This window comes from Doryrhamphus excisus, chromosome 13 (genome assembly GCF_030265055.1).
Source record: "Doryrhamphus excisus isolate RoL2022-K1 chromosome 13, RoL_Dexc_1.0, whole genome shotgun sequence".
NCBI lineage: Eukaryota > Metazoa > Chordata > Actinopteri > Syngnathiformes > Syngnathidae > Doryrhamphus > Doryrhamphus excisus.
The window spans coordinates 15,641,573-15,652,694 of NC_080478.1; the positions used below are offsets into that span (position 1 = coordinate 15,641,573).

General features: G+C 40.8%; 2 protein-coding genes across 3 annotated transcripts; one reads left to right on the forward strand and one right to left on the reverse strand.

Annotated features, from left to right (window-relative positions):
• Positions 1-2,101: 2,101 nt before the first annotated feature.
• Positions 2,102-6,793, reverse strand: bub1bb (BUB1 mitotic checkpoint serine/threonine kinase Bb). 2 transcript variants are annotated; one of them, XM_058091395.1, is made up of 9 exons: positions 6,689-6,793; positions 5,554-5,708; positions 5,402-5,461; positions 5,194-5,338; positions 4,917-5,113; positions 4,402-4,562; positions 4,096-4,295; positions 3,896-3,999; positions 2,102-3,216 (listed from the first exon to the last, which is right to left on the reverse strand). In XM_058091395.1, the coding sequence occupies exons 2-9, from the start codon at positions 5,694-5,696 to the stop codon at positions 2,934-2,936; spliced, it is 1,293 nt and encodes a 430-aa protein (XP_057947378.1). In that variant the 5' UTR covers positions 5,697-5,708; positions 6,689-6,793; the 3' UTR covers positions 2,102-2,933. The 2 variants fall into 2 exon arrangements, with proteins under 2 accessions (XP_057947378.1, XP_057947379.1); XM_058091396.1 differs by having other exon boundaries at positions 6,642-6,715.
• On the forward strand, positions 6,570-9,939 carry zfyve19 (zinc finger, FYVE domain containing 19). The gene is made up of 11 exons (XM_058091397.1): positions 6,570-7,009; positions 7,099-7,220; positions 7,318-7,371; positions 7,446-7,606; positions 7,681-7,823; positions 7,909-8,017; positions 8,162-8,380; positions 8,533-8,609; positions 8,735-8,836; positions 9,329-9,498; positions 9,699-9,939. The coding sequence occupies exons 1-11, from the start codon at positions 6,956-6,958 to the stop codon at positions 9,775-9,777; spliced, it is 1,290 nt and encodes a 429-aa protein (XP_057947380.1). The 5' UTR covers positions 6,570-6,955; the 3' UTR covers positions 9,778-9,939.
• Positions 9,940-11,122: the final 1,183 nt, after the last annotated feature.

Genomic DNA, 11,122 nt, shown 5'->3' on the forward strand with positions numbered 1-11,122 from the left:
CTTTATCTGCTTCATAGATGCAACTGTTGCTTGTCAGTCGGCAGTGAAACTATGCTGCCTGTGCCGAGTAAAATAAAGTAAAGTAAAATATAGCCTGGGAGTGTGGGGTGAAAGGTGAGAGAAGAAAGGTAAACGGGAAGGTTGTGTCAATATGTGTGTTTTTTTTTGTAGCGTAGCCAGGCTGTGTGCCAATGAACCTGTTAGCTTCCTATGCACAATGAATTAAGCTATGAAATGAAACAAGCTAGCAGCTAGTTAGCCTACTTTACCCCTCCCTAAACTATTCAATGGAAGAAATACTACAGTACAGTATATTATGATATATAATATAGAGATTAAACCTATGAGGCAAAACTGTAAGATGAATAACATATGTGAATGGATTTAGAATGTGCTCCAAGAAAATACAATCTTCATTACGAATTATATTCTCCTTATTCATTTATTTTCCTGGCAGAATCAGACACCCAACCCACCCAAACAGACCATGCCTATAAATTACACTAATAATATGTTGCCGCGCTTTTCAGGGGTTCTTTCCTCTCCAAAGAAAACTAACCAAGTGAAGTTCCCCTTGGTGCTTGGATGAAATATATGTATGTGCGTGTGATGTCCAAGAGTTAGAGGCAAAAAACTTGGTAAAAACCCATAAAATGGGTTAAAAGCACATCGCCTCCAGGACGTGAGTGCTCTTGTCTTTCAAAGTAAGAACACAGGACAAACGCTGCATGTGCTCCGGGGGCTTGCTTGCACTATTTTTCCCCACTCCGCAGTAAAATAAGTTACTATGGATTTTCTGTCTGGAGTGCTATCAGAGTCACTGCCTGCTTGCTTGCTTGCACAGGATGAGCTTTTAATAAGTCCTGTCAAATAGCGAGCCATAGATTATAATGTGGTTATGGTGTGTTATTACCATGGCAGTGATCATGTCCCCCATCATTTATCACTGAATTCCAGCTGCTCTCAGCTCTCGGAGCCAAAAAAATAAAAAAAAATAAAGTAGACAGTTTGGCAACTCACCAGTTGAGAGGATCTTGGTTGGCTGAGTCATATTTCCACTGTGTGATTAAAGTGACTTTTCTCCAGTGTTCAATGTGAGATGTTTTTGCCTCTGCGGCACCGCACGTGGCAATATTGTAGTCAAGTGGGAGAAGACCAAGGTCTGCTGGCCCGCCCACAAGTGGAATGGGAGGATTTGACTTGCTAATGAGCTGACCACCTATCCTCCAGCAATTCATCAACGTCTGCTCTGCAAACTGCGAAAGTGTGCATGTAGTGCGTATGAAGGGGATCCCATCATCACGGTAGATTAGCTTTACTTTAGTCAGCAGGATAAACCACTGCTGGACAATGATTAACATCATCAGGCCAGATGGCAGGAATGTTTTCCTTAAAGGAAAGCTACACTACTTTTGGAATTTTGCCCATCATCCGCAATTCTTATGTGAGACATGAACATCCGCTTTTCTCTATTCAGTAAATTCTAAAGATATAAAAACAGATAAAAAAAAAGACTTTCTATCTTATTCAAATATTGTCCCAAACTAGTCTGGAAGGATAACCTTCTCTTTTTCTCCCAGATGTCCTTACAGTGTGCAGAATCCATGAGTTATCTAGCATTCAGTAATTCTTAACCATGATGGTGACCCAAAAAAGCAGCCAATAATGGTAAGCATTTCTCCTTTCTCTGAGCTATTTATGTTGTTCATTTTCTCTTCCGTGGTGATGGCTTTCATTTTCATTGGCACACTGCCGATTGGGAAACATAATGTAGTGTAAAAACTAATAAGCGATGTTATTCTTCCTCATTGTGGCTGAGTAAGCACACACTCTGTTCATCCCCCCGGCACGAGGCACACATTGCACTCTTGTACTGCACATCATCTTCTGCCGGCGCACGCAAAAACTAGGTCTTGAGCAAATTGTGTTTATGGACCAAAAATGTTACGTTAATAATGTACGAGAGCACATTCATAACCATTAAGCATCCTAACAAGGAATGCCATGTAGTGCATTCCATATTCAACCATATACATATATAATCATATACTATCATTTATCTGCATTTAGAATAAATGCAAACTCTCAATACTGCCTGAAATGTTTCCACTCCTACTAGAAATTTTATTGAGGATGGTTGTCATTGTTGAAGGACAACTAACTTATCATACACTGGAATTGTTTTGAAAAACATCAAGAACAGTACTTACGACGAATCCACTACTGAACAAAGGGTAAAAGCAGTATAGAAGCAAGTACAAGCGTGGATGTGTCCACACACAAAAATATTTACATTAACAGTACAGATTTTGCACAGGTTTTTCTTTTTTGAATGAAAAAATGAACAAACAGAGCCTGAATAGTTTTCTCGCCCCTAAGTGGACAATGTAACATAACAGTAACAAACATATTATTGTGATGTACAATAAGTGACATCATGCATTAACAATCAAACACATCATTAGGTACACCTGCATGGATTCCAAAACACCACCTTTAAATTTAAAATAATGTCGTTAACACCGTCAGAGGGAGTTACATCTATCAATATGTTTACTACGGTAATTGTCAAAAGAGCCGCTTGCAATAATTTAGCTACCTATTAAAATACTTGGGACAGGCACAATACATGTTTAGAATTATACTTCTACAATGCACAAATATAATCATAAACATAGTAGTGTTTACACATCTATGGCAGTGTCAATCAAAACTACACATTATCCTTGTGATTTCTGATAAAGCTCTTTTATAGGACTTAATTATGTACAGGTGGCTATGATCAGTAGTCATTCGGTGTATTTGATTTGTGGGCCTTTTTTTTTGGGGGGGGGGATATTTTAGCATTTGGCATGCTGGCTTATTATACACTAGATTTTGAAGGTGTACCTAATGAAGTGGATGGTGACCGTACGGTGAAGAGAGTGGCCTTGTTAATTTGTCTGCGGGCCACTTGACGGGTTGTCAGGGCAGTTGACCGCCTGAGAATTATTTGCCTTGAAGTAGCGCTCAGCACGCAGCTCCTCCAAACAAAATTCGGTGGTGCCGCTAAAGAGCAGTTCTTTACAGTACATGCTCTTTTCCAGCTCTTTGCCCGATTCGGCTTCTGTCTGCTTCTGTTTGTGCTCCAGCAGTCTTGTCAGAGGATTGTCTTCTCTGCAGGGCTTGCGTGCCGATAAAACGTTGTTCACTGTCGGGTAGATCTTGCACGGTGTCCTGGTCACACAAACCGCAGAGGCGGGGGAAAAAAAAGAGAAAGCTTACTTGCAATGGTCAAGAAGGTCAACTTGAATCATAAGCATAACGCAGCCATTGTCAGTATGATTACGTTTAAATAATGTACTGTAAATGCAGATGCTCAACACACAGCAAAGCAATTATTTGTTTTGTCTATTCTATACAGAACATTTAAAATATGTCATGCAAGTTTACTTTACAATACTATAGGTTTTAGATTATACAGTATTCATGAATGCCTTATATTTGTATCCAGGTTCATTTATCCATTTTTATGCTTGAAAATGCCCAATTTAGGGAACAATTATGTAACGTGCTTAAATGCGTATTTTTGACACAAAACCGCATGATTTATTAATTTTTTTTTTTCAAAAACCGCGATTAGGTGAAACCGTGTAATTCAAAGTGCAAACTGGCGAGGGATTACCGTGTATAAACATAGAACAGTTTAACTGATAGTCTAGTTATAAATGCAGTCAAACCCAACCATGCCTTGCCAAAGTAGGCCAGCACAATGAGGACAAGCTGAAAGATGTGAGGCTACAATCTGAAACCTCAACACTAGATGTCACTGTTGACAACTATTCATTTATTTTTCCATGTGCTCAAGCTATATTTTCTGCAAACACATGTGCTCTATTGTTTCTTAATTACTCACATTTTTGGAGCCTTGTCTGACTCCTCAACATATGGTTGGAATGTGGGTTTCGGCGGAGGAGGCGGCACCGCTATCGTCTTACCAAACTTGGACTTCTGCCGCATCTTTGATGGACAAAAATAGAGGGAACATGAAAGCAGACATTCCAGTCATGGAGTGTGACACAAAACAAATACCAAAATTAGTAAGTGTTCTTATACCTTGACATCACACCATTTGTCCACCCCTTTCTCATTTTCTTTTGCCCTTGCAGGAGGAGGAGCTAACCAAGGCTCCGATTTTGGTTCCGAAGGAGCGGCACATGCCTTGTTCTCATCGAAGACCACCAGCTTACTATTGCTGCCATGGCTGCTGCTTTCACCAACGGAGGAGACACGTAAACTCAGTCCCTTTGAGACACCTACGCACAAACATTGAACAACCTTTCACATCACCCTTTACTGCTCACACTTTTCCTTCTGATTAAGGCCAAACGGGGTCGCCGATTTCTCAATTTCTCTTCTTACTTTTTATTGCGGGTCCAGTTCTGTTGATAGGCACAGCGGCCTTCTTCCCTCTGGTTTTGAGTTCGGCAAGAGAAACTCTTTCGGGTTGTTTGGGCTCATCGTCACTGTCACTCTCAGTGACTTTCTTCATCACCTGTCGGGACACGCGAGTCTGCAGCGCCCTGAAAAAATTGGACATTAGATTTGCATACAGGGAAAGAGGATTCACAGTAGATATGGTAAGTGAACATAGCCCCGTTAAAAGACAGTACTAGGAGTAGAAAATGCAATAATAATAAATCATTAAAAAAGGTAATTATATAATTAGTGCATTTCAACTGAAAATTAAATAACCCACTCCAATTTGTTAATTATTTTTCTTTTAAGTTTTTAATCTTTTTGGGTCATAAATTAATATATTTTTGATATTCAGCAGTTTTAGGAGTGCCTTTGTTCACTGTACAGTATGTTATACAATGTATGTATAGATGTGATAAAAATCGACTAAGTCAGCCAATAAAATGGTAAACGCCTACTTGTGAAACAGCTGAAGCTTGTCAATGGGCTGGGCAAACATCTTGAGTCCTTCCTGGTAGATCATGTCAGCTTTGAGGAAGTTGCCTCGAATCTCATATTCCTCTGACCAGGCAATGTAGAAGGCCGCCCTGGTGGTCCCTATACCTTGGGCTTGCATGTACCTGTAAATGTCCAAGCGTTCCAAGCAGCACCATGCCTGATAAGCACACACATTGAGGTTTTAACATTGCGGCAGTTTGTCAGCTTGGGAAATTAATGAAATATCAAAATACACACATATTTGATCCACAGGTCAACGTAGCGAGGATCATTGTGATACTTCTTTTCATCTGTGAATCGGGTCACAGCTTGTTCCAACAGTGTGCTCAGGTTGCTGTCTTTTCCTCCCTGAGGAAACATTTGCTCGGACCATTTGATGTACCTATTCAACACAGAAACAAAATGGCTTATGAGCGCTCACACCTATGCAGCAATTTCCACTTACCGATCCCAAACATCAAGTGGATCATCTCCGTCATACATCCGCAATTCCATCTCAAAAGCCCTAAGGAAAATGAAACAACAAATTGCAGTGTCGTAAAAAAATCCAGCATGTTGCACTTAATGATAAAGTAACATCTTTGTCAGTATTCATACTGTTTCTGTTGGAGGATGGCAGGGCTATGGCCATCTTTGCTTTGGTTGAGGGCCTGCATCAAGGCTGACATGTTCCTTCCACGTCTCAGAGGCTTTATGTTCTCTTTGCACAGCTCCCACTCTGCATCCTCCCCCTCTGCCATTGTGGAAAGCAGCTGCACACACAGAGATGAGATGAGGGAAACAATACATTGTTTCTTGTAGAGTCGATCTGATCCACCCATATTCTATTATGCTTGTGCTCATTAGAGTCAAAGGTAAGATGGAGCCTGACTTGGGGCTAGAGGCAGGTGACACTCTGGACTGGTCATTAGTCACTCAGAGGACATAAACAACCATCTACATTCACACCTAAAGCTAATTTGGAGTCAGCAATAAGCCTAGCATGGTCGGAAGAAAAGTAAAAAAACAACATGCAAATTCCAACAGATTCAAACCCAGGTCTGCTGACTGGTAGACAAACATTGCGAACCACTACACTACTGTGCATCAATCTGATGATCATCACTATTGCTATGACATGCAAGGAAATCATAATAAAGGCCCCCAAAAATCAAGTAACAAAACAAAAATGTGTTGCTTACTTTGTAATTCCTGTATTCTAATATACACTATACATATTACAAAAAAATTAGGGTGCCATTGAAGGTTTTGTTTCTATTATTCACATTCATTAATAAACATATTAACATTCAATCACTGCCAAATATCGCGACACCTTTTTTTTACCGTGACGATAAAAAAAAGTCAAGACAATCAAGCAAACGTTAAACGTAACGTAGAGTTACGTATAGTACTAAAGGACGGTCAATGACATAAAAATACAAATAAAAAACACATATGCATGTGTTACATCGGCCCAGTAAACCAATAATAATTGCAGCGGAAGAAAAACTCCGTAGAAAACTGAACAATGAAGTCATGTTTTCAAGTTAATGAACGCATGACATGGAGCTAATATGCTAGCTACCTAGCTAAAAAGATCTTAAACTCGTTGAATGTTGCAGTTAATCCACCACGTACAACAGCGACATAGAATATGTAAGTGAATAGTTTTATTACCAATACCAATTTATTACCAATATTACCTTGCAAACCGCCTGTGTCAAATATCAACGTTTCTATGGCGAGTTACCTTGCAGCAGTAGAGTGGGTGTCGCCTGTGAATACTTTGAATGAGGACCGCCGAAGGAATCAGACAAAGATGATTGGAGGAATTACCAAACGGAAATGACGTCGATTAACAGTTTCCGGAGTAGTTCCTGTTTTGAGTGTGACGTTTCTAGTAATGAGTTTGATGTCAAATTATTGCTCTAATAGTGGCGTGGCCTTACATATTTACTGGCGATAGCAATATTTGTCCATTTGTAAGTGACTGTTTAGGGACTTGACGCGGGTCGGTATGGATAACCGTTGTTATTGTTGTACATCCAAGTTCGGCGTCTTTAAAAAGGAGGTAAGGTGTTTCAATCTGACGCGAATCACGTAATCAAGCATCACAACTCATTCAAAACAGTAATTCTGTATATGTGCTCTTGTTCATAGCTGGGTTGTAAAAGCTGTGGGCGCTCTTTCTGCGCCAACTGTTTGACTTTGAATGCTGTGGTGCCACGTTGTGGCAACACCCAGCAGAAGGTCTGCAAGCAATGCCATGATAATCTTACGAGGTACACATCGCTTTAATTTAAAATGCACGAGTAGATTGGTCAGTTAATAAACAATTCAGTGAATTACTCTATATGATTATGCACACTATGTTTTTAGTGGGATACCTTCAAGTGATGCAGGGAGATGGTCACCTCCTGAAAACTACAAAAAGTGAGTGCATAGTCACGTTTGTAAATACTATGATATTGTCATGAAATCAGAAACATGCATATATTGCTACACAGACGGGTTGCTGCATATGAAGCCAAACAGCAAGGGCAGAAGACACATCCACATGGATCCAGTAGATATGCTCTCACAGGTCTCCCCCCACCGAAAGGCTTGAGTAAGGAAGATGAGGCAATTGCCGAAAGGCTTCAAAAGCTGAAAGAGGACACTCCACCAAGTATTATAATTTATTATTTAGCAGTTAAGTGTTTATTCAAGAAGTACTGATTTTGCTTTGAACCTCGTACGCAGAATCTGTCCCATCTGACAAAGAGCTTGAGGCTCGCCTTGCTGCCCTTCAAGCTCCCAGCAAGCCAGTGCCTTCTTCACAGGAAATGGAGGATCGGCTAGCAGCTTTAAGGGGCCAACCTCTTCCTTCACAAGCTCCTCCACCTGTGAGCGGAAACTCCTCTTATTTGGCTTTGAGGAAGAGTTTGAGGAAGAGTAGCATGCTTGTCTGTTTTAACCACCCACCTACAGGTCCACCGGCCTCCAGATAACAGGACTCAGACTGAACAAGTGAATGACCTTCTCACTCAGATGACAGAGGAAGTTGTCATTGATAATCAGCATTCAGATGCTGGATGCAGTAAGATGAATCACCTATTACATATACAAACATACATGTATAGCAGTTGTAACATAAACACCTTACCCTTAATAGCAGTTGCGGGAGTGAATACCCCCGGCTAGTGTTTAAGTCAATACAGTAACCGATGAACTATGTTGTCAGGTGAAGACGACCGAATGAATGATCTCAACAAAGGAGAGGAGTGGACAGTAGATGACAATCTGGAGCAGAACCAGGATTCAGGGAGGCAGCTTGAGACTGAGGCAGCCCGTGTTCTTGAGGAGGCTAGAGAGGAGCTGAAGAAGGATCATCATTCTGATGAGCAGATTCTCTCCATGGCCAGGAGGCTTGCACAGTTGAAAGGACACGACCCAGACAAAGGTTCTACACACATTAGTAAAATATCTAGTTTAGAGGTCCTTCACAGTCAAACCTCATCTTGTATGTTGACTATAATCAGATTAAACTGTTCACTACATTCACTTCTTGATGAAGAACTTAAGATGTTGACCCTTTGTTCTTGTCACTTTTAGTTAAGATGGAGGACTTGAAACGGGCCGACAGTGATGAGGAGACAGAGGATGAAGCCATAATGAGGGTGTTAAAGCAGGTATAATGTTTGTGTGTTGTGGATGATGTTGCATCACATATTGAGGTTGAGACCACTTTTTTGAGACCACTTTCCACCAATGAACATATGTACATGCTGAAATGTATATATGGTATTTGTTACAGCTCTCAGAAGAAGCTGCGCTGGATGAAGCCAGTGGCTACAACATACCACCAGAACACAGTGGACCTCGCAACATAGAAAAGAAAAAATCATCTCAGAAATCTGTACGAAGCCTTAAGCAAAAATCAGTGGAATCTCGGTTTTTGTACAAAATTAGTGCAAAAATTATGTCTGCCTTTTCGTACGGACAAACATTGCGCTTAACAAACTAGTCGGTGGAATTGAGTGGCCAAACAAAGCATCCGCACATTGAAGATAGTGGTTCTTTTTTAATTGGGGCACTATAGACAGATTCTGGCCTGAGAATCCTTTAATTATCTTTATTATGTGTGTGTGTGTGTGTATGTATGTTGTTTATTTGTTCATAGGTTGCACAGAGAACGATAAGCAACTCGTCTCCTTTCTTCCTCCTAATTACTGGATTTCACATGACGTTGCATCCGGTTCTTGGATTTACATGGTTTGCTATGCGAAAAAATGTATTCAGTTTTGTCTGACCATTGGGAACGGATTAACCGAAACCAAGGTTCCACTGTATTTCCAAACAACCAATGAGAAAACGCCATAAGTTATTGTTTTTTCCCACTTGGTGACAGACTCAAGCCCTGGCAGCTAAGACTAGGATTTCATCGACAGCTATAAACACGGTGCATCAGCCATCTGACAGTGACGATGATGAACTTCCGTGGTGCTGCATCTGTAATCACGACGCCGCTCTACGTTGTCACACCTGCGATGGAGACTTATACTGCAACCGCTGCTTCAGGTAGCACGACACGCTTATCGTCCGATTTAGGACACTGTCATGGTTTCCCTCTTGTGGTGCCAAATCAAGATGCATGCGATTTGGAATGCAGGCAATGACCCAAATAGATTACAGGCAAGCTGCTGCCATACTGCCAAGCAGCATGCATCTAAAATATTTAGTGTTATGAATTATCAATCCACAACCTCTTATCTCTACAGGGAAGGACATGATAAATATGACAGGAAAGAACATCGCACCTCCAATTACACTGCACCAAAGAAGAAAAGGAAGTCCTGATAGTGGCACTGATGGCCTTACCAGTTCGGGTGAACTTGTGCTTTCCCATGAATTAATGGTGATAGGAATATCTCACAAGATCTCTAAAACAAATTCAACAGTAGTAATCCAGTCATCTGAAATATACATGTACTATGTAAATTCATCTTAATAAAGTCTTGACAAAGGAAATATATTTCAGTGGACCTTTCTTTTAATGTGATGCATGTAAGTCTGTTTTTGGACCCTATTATTGGATTGCATAACTGTTTTTTTCCCAAAGAAAATAATGATCTGTGGTGGTTAGCGCGCAGGCCCCACAGCTAAGAGACCCGAGTTCAATTCCACCCTCGGCCATCTCTGTATGGAGTTTGCATGTTCTCCCCGTGCATGCGTGGGTTTTCTCCCACATTCCAAAAACATGCTAGGTTAATTTGGTGACTCCAAATTGTCCATAGGTATGAATGTGAGTGTGAATGGTTGTTTGTCTATATGTGCCCTATGATTGGCTGGCAAACAGTCCAGGGTGTACAGCTGGGATAGGCTCCAACACTCGTGAGGAGAAGTGGTAGAAAATGAATGAATGTTCCAGAGGCTAATTTTTGCCATCATAAAACTACCGTCGTCCCTCGCCACTTTGAGGCAAAATGTAGCCATTTTTCCATACAAAAATACATTTATAACACAATTCAATGGACAAATATTAACATTCTGGATAGATTATATGATTAAATGAAAAACCAATATAAATGCAAATGCAACATTCCTAGAATAAAAAGCATTTTGTGTCACTTGGCCTACTTCTTAGATGCAACAAAGGCCACCCCTTGAAATTTGAGTACATTATACTTAAATGTTGACAATGCATACAAAAGGATATGGAGACTCATGAGCTTATTTGGGGATGATTTACAACCACAGACTGTCAGCACTGGACTGAGGAAGATACACAGACTCTGTATAAAAGGATTAGTGAGGGTTTTGTTTTGTGTTGGCAAGCACCTCAACCAGACTTGTAATCTGCGTTTGGATGTGTGTCTAACATCACAGCACTGCCTCTCTTCTCCTTTGTATCATTTCATTACAGCGGCTGCAGGAGGGTTGCCCTCGACAGACAATAGATCTATTTTTGTTAGATTTTCCACATTTTTAAGTCAAGTAGAACTATTTCAGTCTAGCCACAAGTGAGGAGTATGTACCGTAGATGGTCTCTATTGGAAATGAGGGCGATCCAAGCATATTACTGTAATGGACCCTGATGGAGCCAAAAGACCCTTATGTGTGACAGGGAGACCAGCAGAGTGCAGTCTCATCAGGATGCATCACAGTCTAGCCAACTGGGGAGGAACCATCATCACACTCTCCT